The sequence below is a fragment of the Trachymyrmex septentrionalis genome, unplaced genomic scaffold, assembly GCF_001594115.1.
Source record: "Trachymyrmex septentrionalis isolate Tsep2-gDNA-1 unplaced genomic scaffold, Tsep1.0 scaffold8, whole genome shotgun sequence".
NCBI lineage: Eukaryota > Metazoa > Arthropoda > Insecta > Hymenoptera > Formicidae > Trachymyrmex > Trachymyrmex septentrionalis.
The window spans coordinates 1,414,520-1,441,063 of NW_017305987.1; the positions used below are offsets into that span (position 1 = coordinate 1,414,520).

A 26,544-nucleotide genomic window follows, 5' to 3' on the forward strand; every position below is an offset into this window, starting at 1 on the left:
AATCCAAGCTGGCGATATATGTTTTTTAATACTCACGACACCTATTCTTTCCCAACAGTACGGAAAGATCTAACGCTGCGGCTACAGTTCCGATTCTTTAACATGAACCACAGGAAACCTGCCTTGATTCAATGAAAGGTAGCTACCCGTTGTGTGGTAGACCGTCAGCCGAATGAACCGCACTTCCTTTCTCCTTACGGGGAAGGTTTAACCAACGTCAATGCTATTTTTGCAGCTTCACTAACACAGCTTTTTAGACAAGTCGCGCGCCGCGAGAAAAGCATACAATCGCTCAAACACGGTCGCGAACGGAATACTCGTTGGATCGTTCTCGGAACAAAGCACGAACAGAGCGATGCACGGTTTTGCATTTGCGTCATTCCGTCTTATACATTCTTGGAGATGGATTCGTCGGATTCGATCTCGACGTCTTATTTTCGGAAGTCACGCGATCGCGGATATAAATGCAAATAGCAACGTCTTATTCTTTCGGAAGCAAAATAAAATCAATATGATAAATCACACATATTTTCGCACGGAGAAAAATGGTTCGGTAATTTTTATCTTACAAGACTATATATAATAAAAATATTCTGGCTATCTTTGCCGAACTTATGACCAACTTCACCTGCCTAAAAATACCAGAGATGTAAGATAGTATATTTATACGATTATAGTCGATCCGTCCAAGTGATTATTATCTTACAGTAAATTATTATTCTCAAGATAAACACTGATAAGCGCGAAAAACTTTCAAGACTTTATTCACTTGTATTTTTTACCGTGCAGTAAAGTAAATTTTGTCAACGTTTAGGCAAAAAATACTCGTCGATAAAATAAATTTTATTGAGATGTATTGTAATTTATAGATTTACTTTACGAAATGTAAAAGATGTATCTTACGTAGCTCTATGTAACGCTTATTTATCAGAAAAGGAAAGTAAATTTTACATAAATACGCGTCTGTCCCTATAATAAATTTGCCAATTCCATAAAATTTTCTAAAATTGTACATGGAAAAATATATTTGGTTGAATTAATTGGAATTCTACTGGAAAAAATTAACGCTTCAGAATTCTGGTCTAACACTGTTACTAGATTTTTCATTAAAAATACCAGAATTCTAGTAGATTTAATCAATACGCAAAAAAATATTTTGCTGCTCCAGCTAGAATTATCTCTATTTTTTTGTATTTAATAGAAAATTACGTATCATACGCATAGAATTTATAGCACAAATCTAAATTCTATCTTTGTCATCTATATGATTAGATGCAGTATATATCCAATATCGCAGTAGTTACTAGAAATTGATCTATTTTAGCTAATTTTTCGTACTTAGAAATTTTTCGCTATAACTGCAAGATCACTTTTTTGAGTAAAAGAAATTCTGAATTGATTATCCCATTTAGAATTCTAGTGGATTTAATCAGAAATCTAATAGATTTAATCAGAATCAATTCTGAATCATTCATTTTTTCGCTCGAATCCCAGTTAATTCAACCAAACATTTTTCTACGCGTAGCACGTATTTACATTTTTCTCCATAATCGTTGCCGAATAATATCGAATCAGATGTTAACTTTCGCTCATCGAATTGCGACGTAGATTGCGTGACTTTTCGTGCATCGTGCATCAGTTTGATTCGCGCGCAGCATCATTATTACTTATAGCTGCACCTGCCTCGACACAAGCGATGCAATGAGGTTTAGACGCATCCTATCAAACCCGATGAAGTCGTGACGCGTTAATTTCCACGGGAGCCGAGGTTCCTAGGAGCTTTATTCGCCTCACGTGACGTCCTGTTGGCATTAACCCGTCAGCTGGAAGACAGTTTAACACACGCCAACGTTGGCGCAACCGAAACTGACTGACGTCTTATACCGAGTGAATCGCGTCCGAGCTATTCGCGAGGATCTTTTTTGGCTCGAGTACCGTTCAATTATACACGCTTATCCTTCAGAGAGGCCGACTAACGAGTCTAATCGAGTCTTTCCTGTAAAAAGGGCGAATAATTCTCTTTTTCTTTTTCCTTTCGAAATAATTTGTATCCAATAACACGTGAAAAAAAAAAAAACTGGCGTCGGGTAGCTTTGTGAAAACATATCGATACATTTTTTAATATTTTTTAATTTTTCTAATCCAAAAAATTTTATGCAATTTAATGCTCAGTTTTGGAATATGTTTCTTTTATTCGCGTTAAAAATCCCGAGATTCGCAAATTCCGAGATATCGAATTACACGACATAATAATTATCATTAATTCGTGGAATCGTCGGAGTCTTATTTTTTAAGGTCGCTCTCAGGATTTTTTCCTTTCATTAATTGAGTCTTTAGAATTGACTTTAGAATTTTATTAGTGCGAATACGAGTTGCGTGTGTATTATCGTGTTTTACCTCGCACGAGATTTTATGAGGTGCTAATGCAGATCGGCGCCGGGTGTCATAACGATGACAAAACGACGCGTGGTGTACGGCGGCGTTATTTTTAAAATGCAAATCGTAGGGACTGCGCGAGAGAGAACAATCCATTCTTTCATCGGGGATTAACGACGCGAGCCGCGTTAATGAGCCCGCGAATGTTCGCACACCCGGCGCAAAATTGCTAATATTTATTCGCGAATTACGCGGTCTTTTAAAATAATATTCCGCACGGTACTCCCACGTACCGTGAAATGTTAATTGTCGATGGGAACGGGTTGCGTTATGCACGGAATTTATACGGTGACGGAAAGATCTCGCTCGTAAATCGCACCTTTAGAGATCGCGCCCGAAACTAGAATAAATAACGGCGCGGCTATTACACGTTGAGGTTTATGGGTTTTACGGGCTTTTAATTAAGGTAGTGACCGCTTTACGTTACTTTAGTGTTCTACAAATTTATGCGGAAAAAAAGGAGAATGTACATTTATTTGGTATCATTATCGATATCGCTTTTGTTTTACGCTAGAATCAAATAACTTTCCGATCGCCCCGTGCGGATTATCGGGGAGGATTTAACGAACAATTACAATAATTTTCGATTTAAACCGTCCGCTCGCTTATCGACCATTTAGAAATTTGCAGCGAAAGAACGTTCGCGGATGTTCAGATTATATTTGCGCGATTTGTCTTTTACTTTGCGAACAAAATTTTAACGTTGACAGTGGAAATACGATTTTGCTGAAATATCTAAAATTTAGCTAAATATATATAGATTAGAAAAATAGTTTTGTTGGGCTACAAAAATATGATAAAGGACGCTCATCTTAGTTTGGCATTTTCTGATTAATTTGTAGTTAACACTTAATGACGATAATGTAAAAATTGTGTTTTTTTAACTATGGTTAGTTAACTATGATTAAACTGATGGTTTTGTAGTAATTTTTTAAATTATTAATAATAAAACTATCAATTTAATGATTATACAATATGTATAGCTATAAAACACAATTATTATTAAACGAGGTTAAGTTTAAATTACAAATTAATCAATAAATAAAAAAATTGAAGCTCAAACTGGTTACTGACTGTCAAAACTTTTTTCAGTATTTCTCGTCATACTATTTATAATGGAGATATTTTGATAATCCAAAAAAATTATTTTTATCTGTATCTAGCTAAATTTTTAGATACTTCAGCAGAATTGTTTTTTTTTTTTTTTTTTCATGTAACAGCTTTATTGTGTAACGCTTCTCTGGAAAATCTTTTCTCGCAGCGTCTAAACCGCCAGTTTCCGCTCACCTGCGATTTTTCTCTATCGCGGTGTAGATTAAAAATGTTCCTCTGGGAATGAAATCTGATGAGAACTTGTGTGCAATTGGATTAATGATTCTCTGTCTAATGATTAACAACAATGCTGCGCCGCGTTGTGTATATATCTTTGCCAGTTTTACAAGAGACGTTCTTTTTTTTTTCTCTACTAACCCAAAGTCATAAAATTTACGACTCGTTATCGAGCTGCTCTTTGCATTTCCGCGCGAGTTCGTCGCTGTTACGTTCGCAAATGCATATTAAATCTTTAGATGCCAGGGGCCCTTTGTTGTCCCGCCTGTAAAGGCACGCTGAGCAAAAAAATTTAATGGAACGCAATCGGGACGAGCACGCTTACGTCCTCACCGTCGATAAATTACGAGGTGCTTTTAAATTTCCGCTCGATGCTGTTAGACACGCGAGAATAATTTACGAATTGGCAGATTACCAGCCGCGAAAACGATCCGGCGGGTAAAGGGATAAATTGCGAAAATTTTCTGCCGCGCGATTTTTCCCTGCGGGAAAATATGATTGCACGTCAGGTGAGGGCTCTTAACGTCGATATGCAAGAGCAGCTCGCGAGACTAGTGCATAATTGCATGCATTTCGAGGCATGCCACGTCGCTCGACCGAAATGCGAAAAGTGAGAGGTGCACGAAAAAAACTAGAAGGAAGACGTGATACTTCCCATCCGATTATCATCATCATCTAAAAACAAGAGTACTACGCGATAGACGAAGTATCGGCCAACTGTTGTACTGTTTATGGAAAGTAATTAAAGTTGTACCGTAGTTATACACGTTGCCAAGAACTTTCCCTGAATAGCACAATAGTCAGTTGATACTTTGTCTTGTATTCCGGTTCTATAATTGCAAGTGTTATGTGCGCTAAATTGAAGCATGTCGCATAAAAGATCGTGTTACTTACTTTAAGCGGTGTCAATGGGATTTTAAAGCGTAAAACTTCAGCTTTAAATCTTAAGCCTGAAGAAATTGATCAGTCGAATGTGAGGAGAACAATCGACTACGATTGATCAATTTCTTAGTTTAAGACGTTTCAAACTTTACATTTTATGTCTTAAAAAATCTCATTGACACTAGACTGCTTATTCGTGATGAACCGAGAATAAAACTTCTCTCTCATTAATAAGATATATATAGCCTTGAAGAAAAGCTTACACATTTTCGAGTCGAGTTTCTAATTTGATAGTGAGAAACTGATAAAATCGGCGTGTGTTTTAATCGAGAGCGGTGTGAAAAGGAAATTGCGATGCCAGCGATGGAATTCACCATTTTACTCGAAACAATTTGGCGGGGTCGAACGTGCGAGAGACAATTAAAAAGCAACGCGCGCTCGGTGATCCGCGAGAGAGTGTTTCACGTTTTCGTTCTATTATTCCTGTCATGCGGCGAGATTACTATTTTACGGCACGGATTATGGCCGCGCGTTTCGAATAGTACGTCCCTTCAATCAAGTAATGTTGCCTTTTACTCGGTAACGAGCAATCGTTCCGCGCGTCATCACATGTCGCTATTCGCCAATCAACTTTGAGAAATTGTCCGGCGATCAGTTTTACGATTGTCGTGTCGCGTCTTCTTTTCAGGAAAGTGATACACGAAGATAAGGCCGCGAAAAGAAATTTAGCGCAGTAATAGTTTCGGTAAAAGTAAGAAAAAGATATCGAGAGAAAATTGTATGAATCCGCAGCAGAGAGAAGTTTTTTTCTGCTTGAAAAAAAATATAGTCGTGGATTTAACACTGATATTTATTTTTAAATGTAGTGTTGGTGTTGATATAGAAATATGGTGCTGTGAATTTCACACCATGGATGTGGATTTATCCTTAATAATTGTACTCTCTAAACTTTTAGAGTGAATCTCACTCTTAAAGATTGAAAATTGAGCCACTTTTTTCTAACCAAATTCTTAGGAGTCTCACTCTAAATTCTTTAGAGTGAGACTCCTAAGAATTTAGAGAGTAGCTATAAAAACTATTCCATGCATTAAATTCTGAAACGTTCTATTTAAAGTACAAAATAAAACTAAACTTTCGCTTTACAGTGAGATTGATTCTCATAACACCAATCGTGTAAATTGTATCAATTGTTTAAAATTTTCGCTTTGAGTCCAAATGCCCCTTGCTGAGGATTAAAAATTCATGGTTAAAAATTCATTGCGTTAAATCCTCGCAGTACCGATGTTTATATCAACACCGTGTGTTAAATCAATTATGGCGTTAAATCCACCCTTCTATTTTTTTAAAGTGTAGAGAGCAGAAATCATAAAAGAAAAGAAATAAAAGATTCGCACCTCTCGGATGCGACGCAGGTCGAGCGACACGTTCGTGTCTGTTTTCTTGCGTATTCTTTACCGGCATGCGTCTCGGAACGATAGAGTACTTTTTCTTTTTTTTTTTTTTTCTTTTTTTTCATTGCTAAACGCATATGATGACAATGTTTCGGGTATCTGTTGCAGTACGGCAGTCCCGGCTCGGGGTGGCGACATCTTAACGCGAAGTGGCGTTCGCCTAGGTATTATTTGTACATATATACATATACATATCTATATATAATGCACACCACAAATATATTATGTTATATAAATATCGTACATTTCCTCCGCATATCAACCGATCTTATTGCCGCTATGTCATCGCTTTAGAGGCTTAACCTACTTATCCTGTCGTTTACGCGACTGCTAAGAAAATTATTGTGTCTCTCTGTGCGAGGAAATGCGAACGAAAGTAGGACGGCGATGGCGAGATGAGAAACTGCACGCCTATGTTACATGACTCCCTATTCCGTTATATGTATACGACAATATTATGACAACGCCTGTCAGCTTCAAATCTGAGAGTACCCGCGTGGGTACTTCGGCTATCGATTCTCTGCGCGCTAAATTGATCAGTCATTAAGAAAAATGTATTGCGAATATTTACGGATGCAAATAAAGAGGAATATACAAATGATGCAAAAGTAAGAACGGAATCAAGAGGAATCGTGAAATCCCTTCGAATGTTTAAACTCTCTTGAAATTACAGCTCGAATCACACAGCTTATTCGATGATAACAGTTGCGAAACTTTTCTCGACGATCGTTCCCACTTACGACGCGATCGAGCGACTTACCGAGCGTCTCGTGAGATGACCGCACAGTGCTGACTTCGGGAATGAAATTTGCATAGGATGGACGACTCTAGAGGCAACACTGGCCGTTGACGTTGGGACGATGGCCGTGCTTGGCAATCGTCGAGATCGGAACGCGCAATGTACCGCCGACTACTGTCGCTTAATCGCATTTCTCCGTTTCTCGTTTGCTCGCCGTTACCTCGTCCCTTCGTCCCGCCAACCCTTGTTTTACATCCCCTCGCGACGCTGTATATATTCGCCGTTCGTGCTGCATGAGTGTCGTCCATGGAGTATATATTTGTACAATATACTTCTCTCTCTCTCTCTTTCTCTCTCTCTCTCTCTCTTACACGCGCACTGTGGGTGGTTCGATTACATTGCAACGCGCGACGCACGATTCTAGAAATTGGATGGCAGGATAATTCCGGCGATGCCGTAGCTCACGTGACAATACTGAATTAATTATTGTCCCGAATGGATGCGTGCGTAGAAGTAACGCGAAGATAAATCACGAAGCCTCCAATTTCTCCCAATGTCAAATCGAGGAAATAAATAATTGACGGATGTTATTACACCTGCATGCATACAATCCCGTCCTTGCTTTTGAGATTTGCGAGTTGTATTATTATTCGAGATGTTTTAAAGCTGCTAGGTATCGTTTTGGTAGAGCTTTCCTTTTCTTGTAGAAGACATTTCAAGATGCTGCCGCACTTTGCTAATATCCAATGTTAAATATTTATGAAGTGAATCGACGTTATTACATCTTCTTAATATTTAGAATTAAAATATTTTAATACTTAAAGCTTATCAACCGTAAAGAAAATCAGAATTAATGTAAAAGAATTTATCGTTAAGATAAAATTAATATCTGAAGGTTTTAAGGTATTTAAGCGTCAAGCGATTCACAATGAAGGAGTAAAGAATCCCGGAATTATATGGAAAATTGGGTCCTGATGAAATAAATTAGTTTATATATATTATATACCTTATAATGTGATAAACAAAAGATGTGTGACAAAAGCTCAATGATGTATTATAGTTTTTAAGGTGTAAAACTATATCTAGTGTTCATAGATCACTTTTGATAGCCTGCAGTTTAAAAACTATCCATTATTGAGAACTTTGTTCATTACATTATAAATCTTATATGTATATATTGGAGAAAAAATACTAAATTTTAATAAATATTTGAAACACTTGTAAGTAAATCTTTGCTAAATATAAACATATATTTATTTAATACAAAAACCATTAATGTGATTTAATTATTGCTTTTTTTTATTGAGTAAATATTTATTTATTAATAGTTATAAGTAATTGCCTATTTCAAAGAAATATGTATTAAGATTTGGTAAATTTTTTTCTCAGTATCGAAACTAACTTATTTATCGTGGACTGAAACGTGTGTCTTTCCTACATATTAAAACCAAGTCCTCGTTTCTACAATTCCACAAATCTAATTCCTCGCCCCGTATTTATTGTATCTGGTGCCCTAACTCTTACCCTCCACGATAACGTCCGAAATATCTAGCGAGCGAGGTATATTTTTCGCAAGGCACCACCCCCGTTTTATCGGCGTGCGTGCCGATCTCGCCGTGATCGCGATGATTAAGCGCATGCAAAGCTTGTAACGCGCGCGAGGGCCGCACGTTACTTGATATAATGGCACACTTAGGCACCGTGACTTTTTTTCAAGCTTACCCCCGATTAGCCGCTGTTTTGTAGGCTCGGGCTACCCGGAATCGCTCTTGCAGTTAAACGCAGGCTGCAATCCAGAAATCTTGCCTCCCGTTCTCGAAAACGTAGTTCAATCTCGGAATACCGAACATGCGAGGGCTAATTTTGCGTCGTATTGAAAATGATCTTAACAGTGCGCTTAAGAGAATTATTAATAGACGAAGTTACAACGAAGTTTAGATGCTACAACGTGATCATGTATACGTCGTGTATTTTTCATTTATTCCGCATATTACATACTGATATGTATATTTACGTATTTTATTCAGGAATGCATTATTAATTAACTTTGTGTCCAACATCTCTTTATACATATTTTATCTAATTTACATGTTTGCATCCCCCAATGTAGGCACTGCAGCACAAACCGTGTATTACAGCAAAGGTAGTTTGGTAGTATGATATAGTTAACACAATCACACCATCTATTTGTAGATATATTAAATTGATAGAATAGTGTATGTGTCTAATGCGTTAACGATATGTGTTAACCAATAGTATTATATACTATTATACACGTAATTAGCACGTGAATTAGTTCTATTTTAATAATAATTGACAAGTTAATGCACACCGTAAAAGCATGAAGAGTCATACTTTTACTCTGATCAAGTGAACTAATTTATTAAACGAGAGAAAAACATCCCCCCCCCCCTGATGATCGGATAGCGTGGTATCGTACAACGAAAAATACGCAAAATGTATGTATAAGAAATATGTTGAAAATATTATTCATCGCAAAATAAAAATATTTGTCGTGGATATTGGAAACGCCTAACTTAGTGTTGTTTTTGGAATCATTCTATGAGATTCACATCTCGCCGAGAGATTACAGGATCTTCCAATTTAAATCGTCGTGTCGCGGGACACGTTTATCGTTCATTTTTCTTTCAGAAAGGTGCTGAATTTTCCGTAATATACAATTTCAAAAACATTAACCTAAAAAAAAAAAAAAAATTTATATACACGTACAGTATTACGAAATGCAGAGAAACGCGGAAAACAAGAGAATCGACGAAAAGAGTTGGTTGTATGCAGTTCTGCCGGAAAAATAATGGAAGCTTCAATTACCGAATAGATTGCCTCGAATTTCTATCGCCGGGCGCTATTCTTCCATTTCACCCTTTCTTTCCTTCCGCCACCTCCCCTTTGTTTTTTTTTTTTTTCCCGTTATTTTAGTATCTGCCTGCCAATTTTACAAAACAAAGTAGCACGCGATTCGTCATACATGAGCGCCCGGAGCAAATTGCGAGTTTTTATACGTATTCATCCAAACGCGTATGAATTCGCACCTACGCATATGTAAACGTACCGAGAACAAATATTTTTCTATTTTCTCCATTAGGATCTGTGTATCATGCAATTTAATTAGTGACCCTAGTCAAAAAATTTCAGTCTCGTTTACCGTATTTAGATACGTAAATCAATAACACGATACAGGCTGTCCCAAATATATATTAATGTATACCTCAAATATACTCTCTAAATTCTTCGGAGTAGAATTTCACTCCAGAGAAAAAAAAAAAGAGACGTGAGAAAAAAATATAGCAGTCTGTAATCACAATTTGTTCTCTCTAAAACCTTTAGAAGTTTCTTTAAGTGAAAATTGAACCAGTCTTGAAAGAGAGTGGCTCAATTTTCAATCTTCAAGAGTGAGATTTCACTCTTCACAGTGAGATCCATTCTAAAAGTTTCAGAGCGTACAAATTATGATTACACGTTCCTATTTTTTTTTCCACACGTTTTTATTTTTTCTCTTCTTTCTCTTACACTTACGTGATACATTTTCACAGTCACGTTCAAAAATAGATATTTGGGAATGGACGTTTTGAAATGAATCTGTTTCTCTCAGCAAAGATTTCTATATATAACAATAGGTTAAAAATTAGCGACGGAATCGCATGGCGATGCAACGAGCTCGTAGAATTCCCATTAGAACGGGAACGCGACTTCTATCGAGCGGGTCGAGGCTTTCGTCGGCTTTACTTATCTCGGCTACATCCCGCGAGCGGATTTCTTCGGCAACGAGAGCTTGCAAAATCACGGGCGCGCGCTTGCAACTGCAGTGGTAATGATAAAGCGGATTCAGTCGCGACTTCGGAAGTGCAGGGAGACACGAAGATAGAGAACGAGAGGGAGGGAAAAGCCTCGTTTTACGGTGCATTAAATTCTGACGAAGTGACTCGTCCTGTATATACCGACGCGGGCGACGAGGGCGATCTGAATTATCCTGAAACAGATAAACAGACCGCCGACGAGATGGAGGAACCGTCAGGGAGGGTCCGGAGGATAGAAAAGGAAGAACAGGACGGAGCGACATTTCTGAAGAGGTTGTAGCGATGTTTCGTGGCCGAGAGGAAGGTGTGTGAAGAACGGGATGGACAAGAGAAACAGTAAGAAAGTATGATGGAAGTACTTTAGAATTTTCGAAGAGGGAAGATGAAATCTAGGGACGCGTCAGTCGAGCGTGAAATGCTCGATGATTGTCCCGGGAGCTTCGCGAAGGAGTTACCTCGTCCACCTTTTTTACACGTTTCATAAAGAAGCTGTCATCGCATTGTCGATTTATCTGTTTTTTTTCCCCCACCGATAGTTCGATTTAACCGTAATAGTTCGATCGCGATTGCTGGAATTTATTTGTCGCAATTTCTTTGCGATAAGCGATCTCTCGTCTAAGAGCGGTTTTACTGAGAGAAAAATATTTTGTATTTATATGACTATAATTGCATGATAAAGTAGTTATGGCTAGGAGCTTCATTTTTATAATTATTATTGTGCTATGTGTTAGTATTAATAATTGTATAGATCTATATACCAAACAAAATATGTAGTTGGCACTAATCATTATAATTTTATAATTCATAGCTATTTTTGGTACCAATTAAATTTTTTTGTAAAGAATTATAAATACAATTATTTTTATTGTCATTATAATGACTATAAAAATCGAGTTCCTAATCATTATTATTTTACTATTCGATTATAATAATAAATACAAAACACTTTTCTCTTACAATCAATGTAAAGATAACGAAAAATGAGTCGCTTTTTTTTCCAAAAGAGAAAAATATGCATGCGTTTTGTGAAATTTTCGAAAATTGTAACCACGTTATCATCTATAATATTTATATAAATTAAATGCGTAACCCCATTCGGGAAAATTCGTATTAACGGATAAAATTTTTTCAATTAAATTTATGTTGAAAATTCGACGGATTGAATTTGCAGTCTTTCGGCGCCGCGCGATTCAATTGCAAAATTGATTAACGGCGTAATTAACCGTATTTATGATATCCGCATTTGGTTGCATCGAGGGAAAAATTGGTATTTGATATTTGTAACTATATTTCATGTTATTTATGATTATTATTACTATAATATTGGTATAATAACTATATGTATAGTTTTACCAACAAATATTAAATTATATATACGCTAAAAAAAAATGATCGGTTGGATTAAATAGTAATTCTGGTGGAAAATGGACGAATCAGAATTTTCTAGAAAGTCTAATAGAATTCTACTTGAGATATCTAGATTTCTGATTGATATAATTATATCTGGTAAAAATATAAGAATTCTAGTAGGTTTTATCAGAAATATTGCAACAACTAGAATTCTAAATAAATTTAACCATTAACCGTAGAAAATTCTGATTCGTTCATTTTCAAATTTCAGAAATTTCAGTAATAATTACAACTATCTTATGATAACAATAACTATGATTATAGTCATTTTATTCGATTGCTGATTAAATATATTTGTTGATAGAACTATATATATTATTATTATGATTATTACAAATTATTATTATAAATTATTACTACTATAATAATAATAATAATAATATAATAAAAAAAAAATTATTATTATAGTAAAATATTATTATTAGTAATAATCATAATTGCAGTAACGTGTAATTGTAGTTACACAAGTACCAAAAATTTTTCTCCCAATGAACAAGGCGGCCGCGAAAAATTCGAGCGAGGTGCAACCGCTGGAAAATCGGCGAATCCAGCCAGTGCAAACTACGAGAAGGGATCGTCCGACAGCTAAACTAATTAGCGGCTGACGTATTACAGGCGCTTACGTCGTACCACGCGCGCCCGTGGCGAGACGCTACGGTAATAACGAATTACACAACGATGTTCGCGTCCTGAGCTTTCATCGCGCAGCGGAACTCGGTTACAAGCTCCCGGGGTCCATATCCCCGTTCGCGCACGTACTCGCACCGCGATAATTAATTTCCCATTAAACGCGGAGCGCGGTTGCACGGTAACTTAACACGTGCACCGTCGTGCAATGCCGTCGTCCGGCAAAAGCCGGCTGATGTTGGGTTATTAACGAGCCCACGCCCGTGGACCGTGTCTCGCCATGAGTCACGTACCCGCGACGCGATCTCTTATCGGTCTTCCGATAACAAGTAACGCGCTCCGGGGCCTCACGTCTCTCGTATCGCGAGTCACGTTTCGCATTATCTGTTACGAGTCGTGCGCGCATTTTGTCACAGCGTCACTCGCGCCGGAGCTGCCGGACGAGCGAACGAAACGATCAACTCTCCACCTGTCGAGAAAAATTGCGAATGGATATAGCGCTCGTAGCTCGTAGCTCGTAGTAGTCCGGCGATTCGAATCTCCGAACTTTCCTTGGGCGCGAATCGTTTATCTCCGTATGGCAGACGCAGCCGTTTCCCTAATCGGCAAAAAATTGCGGAACACGCCGCGCCAATAAATCTGATTTCTATATCGAAGGCACTGCCGCACGCGACTTTGTTCGCGAGCCCGTGAGATTTATCGGGCGCGGCGCGCCCTGTTTTTGTCGGCACGGTCTTGAATAAAAATATCGCTATAAGTACGATGTGACGACGGGCGGTACGGTTACGTCCCGCTGGCAAGTGTATGGACGATGAAGAAAAGATTTGCGTCGCTGCGAAGAACGTCTTGGGAATTCGAAATCGTATTCCTAAAATCGTTGGCCGTGTTCGAGCCGAACGAAGCTGCTACTTTGCTCGCTGAGCTATTTGAATGTGCACTATTAAATGTATACGTTGAGAGAAAACCTGGTATTTGTAACTATTGTATAATTACATATTACTATAATTATGATTATGATTACCATATAGAAATAATAACTATATATAGTTTTATCAATCGATATATATATAGTTGTGGCAATCGAAAATAACTACAACCATATCAATATATTATTGGAGCGTCGAGTGGCTTGTTGCTCGGTGCGGTTGACTCGCGATCTATAGATCCGAGTTCGATTTTTCGCGGTTAAGAAGCCGAAATATCAAATAGTTTCGTTCTTAGAGTAATATTAAATTATATTCAATTTCAATTGTTTTTAATCATTTTCATTGGTCGCCGCTGCTTCCACTCAATGTATCGTTAATTTAGCTAAAACAATACACGGAGAAAAATGTTTGGATGAATTAACTGGAATTTTAGAGAGTGAAAAATGAACGATTCTGAAAATATGTATAAAACATCCTTAACGAATTCTCGTTAAGGATGTTTTATACATATTTTCAAAATAATAACAAAACTATGAAAAAATTGCAGATTTTTCTAAATCACGTTTAAAAAATAATATAACAAAATTTGATTATTATCTGGGGATCATAAGTTACTTTAATAAATAGTAATATTTTTTAAATCTATATTCTAATAAAAATACATCTTTTAATATTATTATAATACAATATGTATTCAAGATTATTTACGTAGCGTTACATTGTGATCAACAGTTGTTCCGTAAATAAATTAAATATTTATTTGTTCTATATCTTTGTAACTAATCAGTGAATCGCAATGAAAGTTTGCATAAATTATTTTAAATATTTGAAGTACTTATGAAAGAAAAATGTAAATCTTTTTATCGTTTTTTTTAATTTTAATTTTTAACAATAAATTTAACAAATAAAATAAATAAACTACAAAAGGGGTTATTAAACAAAAATATAATCTTATTCACACAACTTTTATATGTATATAAATAGTTTATTTGAAGTTTATAAATATTAAACATACCTCCAAATTTAATTTTCTTTGCAGAGATTGTATACGTCTAATACATTCTTAAATCTATTAGAATTCTAATTGAGATAATCAACATTCAGAATTTCCTTAATTAAATCTACTAAAATTCTATTTAGTAAGATGTTTAGTAGATTTAAACAAAAATTTAATAGACTAGAATTTTAGATTGTTCATTTTCCATCAAAATTCCAGTTAATTCAACCAATTATTTTCTCCGCGTAGAATTATACAAGTTAATTCAAAAGTATATATTAAAATTGGACTGAAATTTAGTTTATTGTTTTTATAAGTGCATAGGACGTTATATATATATAACATGATGTTGTTTACTTTGAAACTAAGCAATTCAGCCATACAGAAATAGATTTATTTACATTTTGATACACATGGAAATTAAACATAATAAAATATCATTTAACTGAAGAAATTGGGCTGTTGGTCCTCCGACATCTGACGAGTATAATTGATTGGATCTATAAGTAATGTCATCACGTTAAATCGCTTGGCAAGCAGGCTAACTTTTTTGTCGACTTGAACACGTCCATTAAGGCGGCTAATAAACGCCCGTAATAATATGTTAGCGCAATTATACTTTCGTTGCGTTGCAAAAGTGATTACAACGTAACGTGAATGAACGGTACAATTTCCGTCTTTTCATCGCGACTCGGAAATTAATGCCGGCGGGAAATTCGTTGCCTTCATGGGCACAACCGCGAGATCACTGATCACACGTACACGTCGAGGTACGACATACATACTATATGTCCTCGTGCGAATTAATGCGGCAAGCTCCATGCATGTATATAAATTTCTGACACGTAAAGTGTTTTATCGTCGTTGCTCGACATAGTACCCGCGTAACCCGCGTTAATTACTTTTGCTTTACGACCGGTGTGAGACGGGAAAAAAGGGAAATCCGGGAAAAGTGGTAGCGGACGGTACGAATTACTCTCTTCTGAAGAATCATCGTGATACAGATTGCCAGTGTCCTTTTACGTTTACTTTTCGAGAGCTTTAACAGCCGGTCTTATCACGACGTGGTTTCATGACGAAGCTTTTACGCGCTTACAGGGATTTATATTACGTCCTGGGACATTCTGTACAATTTTCATTTACTCGTCAAATATCACGACAAATCCTTTTTATATTGTTAAACATTTATATCGGAAATTGAGTACGTTTTTCAATTACTGTCGTTATATAGGAGGAAGATTATCTTTATTGACTGAAGCGACACTTGAAATGCGGTCGAAGTTGTCGGATAAATTAATTGAAGCCGGATAAAATAATCGCACTACCCGTCTGTCCGATCATCTCTCGACGATCCGCGCGTTCGAGGATCTGCGAATCCAAAGAGCTTAGTCGATGACTTTGGAATCGCTCCGCCTTCGAGAGTCATTGGCTGCGTTCGATTGAAAAAGTAACTTCGCAACTGTTGTAATATTCTTTAATCTTTAAGTAAGTAGATGGTATAAAGATATGGAAACTGGTAACTATAAGGTGCTAAAAACACAAAAAAAATTCATTTTATCAATTAAAATAACACAGGGAATTATAACTGTTTAATCTTACAGTTATATTTTTTATTAATACACTGAAAAAAAAATGATGCTAATCAATAACATCATTTTAATTGAATATAATCTTGTTGATTTACAATAACAGTATAATGAAACAAGTGAAATTTTATCAAAACAAAAGGGTAAAATATTTATTTCATTAATGGTATTATTGAATCAACAGTGTATATTTTATTATAGTTAACTTTTTATATCAATTGTATCCTTGTGTGAGATAGAGAGATGTGTAAAAATAGTGAGCCTTGAGACTTCCGGGCATCTAGACGATACTTTTTATTTTCCTTTGTCAGAATAAGATTTTTAAGAGAACCACGTTCGGTGTGCTGTGGCCATCAATCTACTAAAAGTTAATGTTATTAATGGTTAATATGATTGACATAATTAATTCATACATTTAGATCCAATAGGGAACTAAGGATACAAATCAATCATATTAAAGAATCTTACAATTGTGCAAAGTCGCTTTTTCTGTTGAACGCATCTATTGATCTGAATGTCCGCGGATGTGAGGATCCGTGGCCGCGTGAAACTCATCGAGCTCCAACTCGAAGTCTCCCAGGCCGATTCTCAAAGAAATCCTCACGTCGATCATCATGCCCCTGGAACACCTCCCACCGTAATGGCTCCCTCGAGCATGTTTCTTTCGGCAGATCGCCTGCGCCGCATGGGAAGAGCTTCTCGTAACTACACCATCGGCTGGGCCATGCACTGACGATGATCGCCACGACGATGGCAACGGCGACGACGAAGATGACGACGACAATGATACGCTGATAAGCGCGTGTGATTTTTCTCGCCGCGTCAAACGCACCGCGCCGTGAAACGGCCTCCACACGCGTACTCACGCACGCACATGCATTCACGTAACATACGTCATTGTACAGCGCAGGTGTCGAATCTCTCGGATTCAATCTCGGAAGCGTACCATTTTTGTACTCGTGGAATTCTAAATCCTCCAGCTGGATTTAAAAAATCGTTCTGAAATCGTATTAACGGACAATTGAAATTATTATACGCGGAGGAAAAGTCGGAAGCTTCGTATGACAAATTATATGCGGGTGTCTCTCGTCTCTTTGTTGTTTTAAATAAATATAGATATATGTATACATACATTTATATAAATATATATTCCTGCATCACATACAAAGCTATATCGGGCGAATAAAGATACTCCAATTACGCGTCATGATGTAATAAATTTAGATCGTCGAATAAACGCGTATTGATAATGTTAGTTAATATATACATATATATATATATATATATGTATATGTTATACATGTTGCAACGTATATATAATTGTTAAGTTGTCGGAGATAAGTTTCGCGGAGGGAACGATAAGGGAAGTGAAAGGAGCCAAAAGGATAACCTTTTTAATATAATATACGCGCCGTTTGCTGTAAACGGTTACTTAACTGGATTATTTAAATATTTATACGAGGAGGGAAGGAGTTATTTCATTTAATTAATTTGACCAAACTTTCGACCGAGTGTAACTGATCGGGTACAAAAACTGTTCTGTTTTCTATTTTCTTTCTTCTTTTGTCAAAATCATCTCTTTTTACCACTGTATCTTAGACAGAACGATTCGTCATTTCTTATGTATCAGAATAAATGAGTGGCTATTCTGTATTCAGAATAGCTGTGTCTAAATGATTTTAATGCATCGCTGTGGCTGAGGTAAGTATAGGAAAATTTGTAAACGTAAAGATTAAAAGACGGAAGAATCGACACGATTTTATTTTTAATTTAATGCTTCTATATTCTTTAATCTTCTTCACAGTGCTTTTTTAAAAATTAATTGCCACTTTTATAAATAGTAAATGTTGGAATGTCTAAAGTCGATTAATTAATTGCGATTACATAAATTTTTCATTAGATGCAAGTAAAGAACGATACCACCAACCCGATTCGTTCCGCTCGGCGTGCAATGTCACTGTAATATTCACTAAGGTACTAACTCGTCGTTCAAATTAATCATAATTTAGCACATACATGTCTACATGTATACAATCAATCTGTACATATTGTCTTCAATATCGTTTTTAATCAATCGATGTGACCTACGTGTTGTAACGAGAGAGACTGGATTTATTATAAAAGTGCGCGAGAGAGAAAGTGACGTAATTGTCTCTGTATGCATGCGGGTGCGAACGAGAGGGAGAGAAAGGAGCGCGAATACGTGGGTGAAGATAATTATGTGGAGAAGTCCTACTGATGTAAATCACGCTGATTGTCATAGGGTACGTTGTATGTATTCGGGATAACTGAATTCACGGAGAATATGTTGATCAAAAGTACTGCTGCGCCGTAGAACAGAGTTGTAGAACTGTAGAAAGAGATTTTATACTCTCACGCGCTGTATGAGGATATGCAATCAGTCTGAATTGTCGCAATTAACTCGACAGATTATAATTTAAGTAACCCGCACTTGTGTCTTCGCACTTTTGGAAATGCGTACCGACTTTTTACTTTAGCACCATCAGTCTCAAGAATCTTCGAGTTCCGCCGATCGACTTGGACTTTTCCGTATCTTCTACGCTTTTCCATAAATGAACGTGCCAAGTTCTCCTTGGTAAGCGTAGGTGAGTCGTGGCGGCGATAAACGGGAAGAAACGAAAAAGAATATCGATAATGAAAGAATATAATTCAATTCGCACGTGACCTTCCGGCGATCTTTATTGTAAACGTATTAATCGCACATGTACTCTGTTACACGCGTCACATTACGTACACGTACAACACACGAAATCCAAATGCACGCGCACGAACAAAGCCTTGCTGCTAGCCTTATCTTGTAACACGAGGTTTAAAATAAACTACTGGAAAACGTATTTTTTACGCTTGTGTCTTGCTCTCACCTAAATTGACCTAAATCCGCGAAATTTGCACGGGAGGAACAATTTTTTTGCTGAAGTGTCTAAAAATTTAGCTAGAAGCAAATCTGAAAATAATCTGTTGTTGAACTATTGTATAACAATAATTATGTAGAATATTTAAGTTTTGATAACAATATTGCAAAAAGTTTCCACATTCTAGCAACTAGCGTTCTACATAATTATTTTGATGGTCTAAACAAAATTATTTTCAAATGTATTCTGATAAATTTTTAGGTATTTCAGCAAAATTGTTTTTCCGTGCGCGAAAGAGAAATTCGTGCACCGAGAAAAAGATGCCTAAAAATATATTTGTGAGAAATATATTTATATTTAAATAAATATTTATTTAAATATACGAACGAAATAAAATTTTATTCCTAGCAAATAAGCAATCTATTTTATTTTTTTGGTACTAATGAGATATTTTTTACAGAAATGTATATTTCGTTATTACAATCAAATTTCATAAGTAACATTTGCTTCGCAATACTTCGATATTTTTCTCTCAGCGTGTAAAATAATGAAATCATATACTGAAAAAAAATTCTAAATTTTAATAAATCATTCGATTGAATAGTATTAACTAAATATATTTACTAAATATGAAGATTTATTTGTTACAAGAATCATTAATTTTAACAATCTTTTTTTATTGAATAAATATTCATTACTATAAGTAAATGTTTAATTGCACTGAGAAAAATGGTCTAATTGGATTAAATAGTAATTCTGATGGAAAATGAACGAATCAGAATTTTTTGGTTAAATTTACTAGCATTCTAGTTGAGATAATTAGAATTTTGATTGATATAATTATTCTAGTAAAAATAAGAATTTTAGTAAATTTTACCAAAAATATTGTATCAACCAGAATTCCGGTTATCTCAACTAAAATTCTAATAAATTTTACCAAAAAATTCTGATTCGTCTATTTTCAACCAGAAATTTTTTCAGTGTGGTATTATTTGAATAAATATAATTAAAATTTAATACACAATTTTTTCTCAGTGTAATTTCCGGCCTCTTTTTATGCGACGGTTGCATCAATATCGTTCTGCATCCAGTTTCAATTGAGAGACGGTCTTTGCATCGCAGAAGACGATATATAAACTCGTGTGACCGAACATAAGACTTACCTCTCACATGTCGGCGCATATTCCGCCGTACATATCTTCGATCTCGCTGGGGTCATCGTGGACTGTTTCAATAAACGCCTTCCGATCTGTGTCTTGTAAGTATTCTTTATTCTTTGTAAAATCATACAGCGAAAGCGATCGGATCTACACAGTGTAGTGAAGCGAGATACAAGTGAAGTGAATGTTCGCCGAACGAACGACGGCCGAGTCGGATTTTTGAAGCTGTTCGTCCCCCCGTCTCGATCAATCTCTATTTCGAGGGGGAATGATATTATTCGAAAGCGAAAAAAGAAAATTTAGAACTTTTTATTGTGATTGATGAATCGGAACAGGTGTTTGAAGCCTTAAAGATATTACATATTTTCGTTTAATCTTTCGTTCGAATATCTGAACACTTCTACGAATCCATAGTCTTCTTCGATCTCTAAATTAATCGATTTGAATCAATGGATTTCTTTGGATCTTTCAATCTTGAGATATTTTTTTTTTTATTTTTCGAATTCTTATCTACAGACAGAAAGAGTTGACACGCCGCCGATTCGCCCGCAAACTCGAAGGTACATACGCTCTCCTCGACTTTTTCCTTTGCAAATTTGATTGGCCCGAACAGAGCAAGGTTCCTTCCATAAAAATCGTTCGCTAAAAACGCCAGTCTCTTCGCATTGACAAGCGCGCACGTGACTTAGAAACTTAATAACTAATCCTTGACAAAATACACAGGTAATGCAAATGTACGTATATACCTAAGATCCTAATAAAAACTAGAAATCCTCTCATGATTAATTATCCAAAATATATGTTACCTAAAGTTGCCGTCAGGCCGGTGACGGCAATGACGATGATGGGCAATCAAATGTCCAGCGATGACAATTCATGATTCGTGTAGTGAAACAAATGCCTTTTATACAAATAGCTCTGTGGTACATAAAATTTGATTTCCCCTACTAGTATAAGGTTTATATAATATACATATATTTATATCATATACTTTTGTAATAGCTAATAAATAATAATCTTTAATAGTTCGTCAATTAATTTCTGTGAAACCCGCCTATCCGGCGCTTAAAATACGAAATCGCTTACACTTTATATTTATATTTATATTTATATTTATATTCATATATTTATATTTATATATATACGCTCTTCGTTCATTCGGAATTTTAAAAACCACGATCTCTCGCCTGCGACCTCCCATCTTCTTTTATGTCACTTTACATACTCTATACTCTTACATGTTAATGATTTACCGTAATGGTGTGTGGCGTGCTTAAGTTACTGGTTGCACTTACCGGTATCACCTGCCGCCAACCGGGGGCGAGAGAGAAGGGGATATCGCGCTCCCCCCCCCCCTCCCCGCGGTGGCCGTAACTTTAAAAAGCTTAAAAACCCCGTACTTAAGCTAACGCGAACGTTAACGTCGCGGCGCGTGGCGCCGCGTTTCATCGAGCCTGCTCTAAAAAAAAAATAAAATAAAACGCGCTGCCGTTTCGGCTACGCGCGTAAATGCAATCAGTAGCGTATCCTTGAAACCGTCGGTGCCTCGAATCCTCGGGCCAGCAGTCGCGAATCCCAGGGGAGCCCCCCGTTTCCGGTCATCAGGAGCTTCCGGAAAACGTCGGCATCCTCCAGGAACCGCTTCCGAAAGCCTTGGAGGATCCCAGGAACTCCGGATCGTCGAGTCTTTAAATAATCGGATACGAGTGCGAAACATGTTTACAACATGCGGCTCGAAATGATCTTGCGACGACGAGGACAGAGGGAACGTCTGCCTTCGTGAGAGACTTCTAAATGTGCGCGTGCATTTTGTGTGTACGAATGTGTGTGTGTGTGTGTGTGTACACATGCGCTAAAAAAGAAGTATTTAATTTTAAGATATTAAAGTATTTGATTCCTGTCTCCGTTTTTTAAATCCTAAGCAGAACAACAAATCACGATAACGTCAAAATGAAACATAAAATGAATCGAAATGATTGAAAAATGACTTAATAATCATTTTGGAATCATTTTGACATCATCTTGACTATCATAATGACTCGTTGTTCTGCTTGGACACTTAAAGATATTTTAGTTAAAAATTTTGTTCAATATGAACATCTTTATCCCTTTGTGATTAGGTTGCTGGAGTCAATAACTTCTTTAATATTCAATAATTCTTTTTACTTCATAGAATTGTGAATACGGCAATTATTTGGGATCATTTTGACCCCAGAAGGAGTGTAATTACGAAGGGTTAAGCGTTTAAAAACGTAGACAAGAATAAAACATTTTAACATCTTAAAATTAAGCACTTCTTTTGTTTTTAAGTGTGTGCTGTATGTGGTACAGGAAAACGCGTGAACGCGAAACGTCGATGCTGGGCGTTCGCAATCGTTCTCGTCAATGTTCTCGCGGCACAGAACAGCGGAGGAGTAATAATAGGGATGATGAAAAAAAGACGACAGCAGGGACTGTGTAATCGATGCCGCGATTAACGTTCGTTGGCAACGGCGTGTCAAGGGTTTTGTCAACGATTAACGTCCTCAACGAAACGTTTCTAGGAATGTGTGTGAGTATCTTAGGGATTTTGATCTATAAACGCTGCCGAAATCTGAATATCCGCAGATCCATAAATGCCGAAATCATTTTATCTTTTATACTCTAAATATCGCGCACTTTTGAAACCTAATCGCAGGTCGATTACTTTCACGAGGATCCTCAGGCATTCGGATATCCGGCAAACGATTCACGCAATTGTCTATTCACTTCTACGAGGATCACGGCTCTGGTCCTATTTGTAATCCTACAGTTAACAACTATTCGTAAGGATAGCTAAACTTAGCTGTATGTATTTGTTCGCTGTAGCTTCGCTTGCGAATTGGAAATCATAAATGCACTTCCTCGTAATCTTTCTTTTCACCTTTTTTTTTTTTCGTGGGACCAATCGACCATCGTTCGCGAAATCCAGATGGGGAAAGTAACTTGAATTTTACGTTTCAACAATATTAACCCAGGAGCAGCCATCTCATTTTCTTTTTATGTAAACGATCACCTGAGGTGTTTTTATGCTTCAATTAAAAATGATCATTATTAACGATAAATATATTGTTTTTCGATTTATTGGTATTCGAGAGCCTTACAGATTTACTCATGATTTTTGGAAAAAGTAAGCAGAAAAATATTAAACCAGAAAAATATTAAACGTAATAAGCACATTAAGTAGCTTATCATGAATATTTTCAATAGTATTTATAAAAAATGAAGATTGTTTTAATTAATATAACTTTTTTTATATAAGTTTCCGATGGAAACAATTGCGTATTTAAAGGTTTGTAATAATTATTACAAAAAAGAGAAGATATGTTCAAAAAGAAAGAAAACAATATCCATTTTACAATTCACATTTTCTCGTTGCTGAAGTTATAAAAATACCCCAGGTGACTATTCCCGGGTTAATGCAAGACATTTTGTAACATACGGCGAAGTGTGAACGTTATAACTTCGCCATATGTTACAAAATCTTGGAATATATTCGTGAATGTGATAACGTTTATCTGTAAAACGCGACTCGTGGACGGTGGTCGATTTTTCAACAATTTATGGCCCTTTAATAATATTAGTAACAACACCGACGGCGTGTGTGCATCTTTTTCCCGTACGACGTTCTTTTCGCTCTACGAGCGTGAAGATTTTTTTTTTTTTTTTAAGTCTCGCGTGGCAGTCCGTTTGATCTCGTCTCCCGCGTACCGACTCGAATCATCCCCCATCGATTTATGGCAGCCCCGAACCCAGCTCACTTAGTGTCGGCTGCGTGGCTGCCGTACAAGCTGAACATTAAGACACATCTACACGGAGAAATAGAGTTTCGCTATTTTTTTTCCATTTTCTTAGTTCATCTAACGAGCAAACAGTATTAATTAGAGTTTATGTATATTTTATATAGGTAATAATTGTAATAATAATAATAATTCGTAATATCAATTCATCCCAACAACAAGTTTAAGTTATCATCTGATAGTATTTTGTTTCTTTCCTCTTTCAATCTTTTATTCTCTTCTTTTTATCTACCTTTCCGTCTTTTTTCCCCTCGACTCGTTCTTCTTCGACCGATACTTTCTTCCTCATTAATATATATCTCTGTTTATTATATATATCTTTATTTGTTTTATATATATGTATAGACTGATATCAACACGTATAACATCGACGTTTTTTTTTTTTTCTTGTTAAATCAAGTTCTCGCGGAGAAAGTTGTGGCTGCTCCGATTACGCGCCCGCTAATTACAATCTTTTTATTTCTTTTTATACGTGACTAATGCAAACAAATTATCGGATCGCGTTGCGGAACTTAACGACGATCCGATCAGTCAATTGTCTTTCATTTAGGTTTCGGCGTTTTATCAGTTGAACGTGAACCATCTTGCGCATTCTCTTACTGCATTTACTTCAGGTTCATCCTCAAGGAGGACACGAAATTTCGAGGCTTTATCACCCCCTTCGAGCTCCGAACGTGTCGAGTATTCGTTTTTCTTTTCTTTTCTTTTTTCTTTTTTATTACTTTAATTCGTTTGCACTACAAGCAAGCGTAGGCGCTTGCAGCAGGACTTTATTCGTGAGAGAATGTGAAATCGATTTTACCTTAGCGAAAACGAAGGCTAAATGGAAAAGCTCCGTTTGTCCTTTAATATTCATTATCCTTTAATATTCATTTCCTCGATGGATAAGCTTGCGCGAGAATACTCTCACCAAGGGAACATCCGATTAATTGACGAATAAAGTTCTGCTTCTTCTCCGCGTCTCTTTGGGTCTCGGATCGCGTCCAAGATATGCGGATATTTAAAAAATTCAATAATCCATAGTCAAAATCCTCTCGCGATGCGTTTTAAAACGGTACGTATCTGAGAAATATATTTGCATGTATCAAAGATTTTCAATATGTATCACGACCATCGAAAGAGTGCTCGGAGAAGTGCTAACTTACCCTTTTTTTTTTCGACTTTTGGCCAACGAAACAATTAATTCCCACCTTTCGGATCTCATTTGATTATCGGTTCTAATAGGAAATTCGGTTGGACGCACTGGTGTGCGTTGGTGTACATTAAGGCCGTTGTACACTGATTGAATTCGAGTATAAAAGTGAAATGCAAAAGTTTCGAATTATAAAATACACACTTTATCTAACGGGGCACAATAAAGTGTATTGATGATTTCGCGGTTTAACTCGCATTTCTATATTTATATTAACCCCTAGAACACACACCTTTCAAAAAAATTCGGAAAAAACACACCTGTCAAAGTTACAATAGATCTTTCAAATCCACTGTAACCTTAATAGGATGTAACTTTGATTTAGATTTTTGATTAATATCTTTCTTCCTTTTTTATTTTGAAGCTCTCTGAGATTTAGGAATGATGATTTAGAATACCTGCATAGATTGCAATGCCCGAAAGTTTTATATTACATTAGAACAGAATTCTTCTTTTTCTCTTCCTCGAAGCAAGTAAAGTTTCGTTTGGGTCCTGTGGTGTATGTTCCAGAGTTAAACACGTACCTTTACGTTAATCTATATACAACAGTTTTAATGTGCATCAGTGCGCACTGAATGCGTCTAATCGATTTCATTATAAACTTACACCAGTTTCCTTTCAACCGCGTCTTTCGGACCTCCCTTCTACGAGTAAGATGGGCCGTCGCTATTGCTCGCACGCATACAGCTAAGATCTTAATGGTAAGCTCGCTACTCGACGGGCAAGGTGTGCGTGTATATATGCGTGTGCCTGTACGTGTGTCTGCAATAATGCGATGAGCGTGGAGGGAAAAGAAAGTTCATCGGGATGTAGTTATTACGATAGAACGATAGCGCGTGCCGTGCACCTAGAGTAGATGTGGTCACGGAATGTCTTTCCGTAAAAAAAAAAAAAAGAAAAAAAATAAGCGAATCAAAGGAGATAGGAATTCCTTCTGCGGACGAATTTCTTTGTCGGGAATTAATTCAGCGACCTTTCGCGTTTTCTTAATTTAATTCTTTAACAGGTATTTAAGATACGTTGTGCAGCAAACCCTCTCTTTTCCCCTTCACTCCGCAGAACGAATTCCTGCCAGTTTACTCTTTTAACAAGTCACCGTGTCCTAGATAGTACGAGAAAAATTAAGAGGATATTGCTTTCCGTTGTAAATTTGCAAAACTAATAGAAGCTAAGAGTGCCAAACTTCTCCTCCCCTGCGCATCCTAAGTCGAGATACTTTATTTCCTTCGCGCTTCTAGATTCGTGTAACAGCTTAACGCACTTGTGTTTTTTTTTTTTTTTTTTTTTTTTTTTTTTTTTTTAG

At 36.5% G+C, this 26,544-nt stretch overlaps 2 protein-coding genes across 15 annotated transcripts in view; one reads left to right on the forward strand and one right to left on the reverse strand.

Moving 5' to 3' along the window:
* Positions 1-18,847, forward strand: part of LOC108754482 (tropomodulin) — a 72,717-nt gene extending 53,870 nt beyond the window's left edge. For 7 of the 14 annotated variants that reach the window (XM_018496779.1, XM_018496784.1, XM_018496787.1 and 4 more), the window contains one exon: positions 6,207-6,998. Coding sequence is in view for 5 of the 14 variants with exons in the window: in XM_018496784.1 (XP_018352286.1) it covers positions 6,207-6,241 (35 nt within the window). In the remaining 9 variants the exon portion in view is untranslated. Of the gene's footprint in view, positions 1-58; positions 139-1,763; positions 1,955-6,206; positions 6,999-16,869 lie in introns of those variants that run through there. The other 7 variants (XR_001939709.1, XM_018496785.1, XM_018496782.1 and 4 more) reach the window with 7 other exon arrangements.
* The window catches only part of LOC108754480 (fasciclin-1), a 377,227-nt gene that overhangs the window by 34,525 nt on the left and 316,158 nt on the right, over positions 1-26,544 (reverse strand). The gene's annotated exons all lie outside the window — the stretch shown is intronic.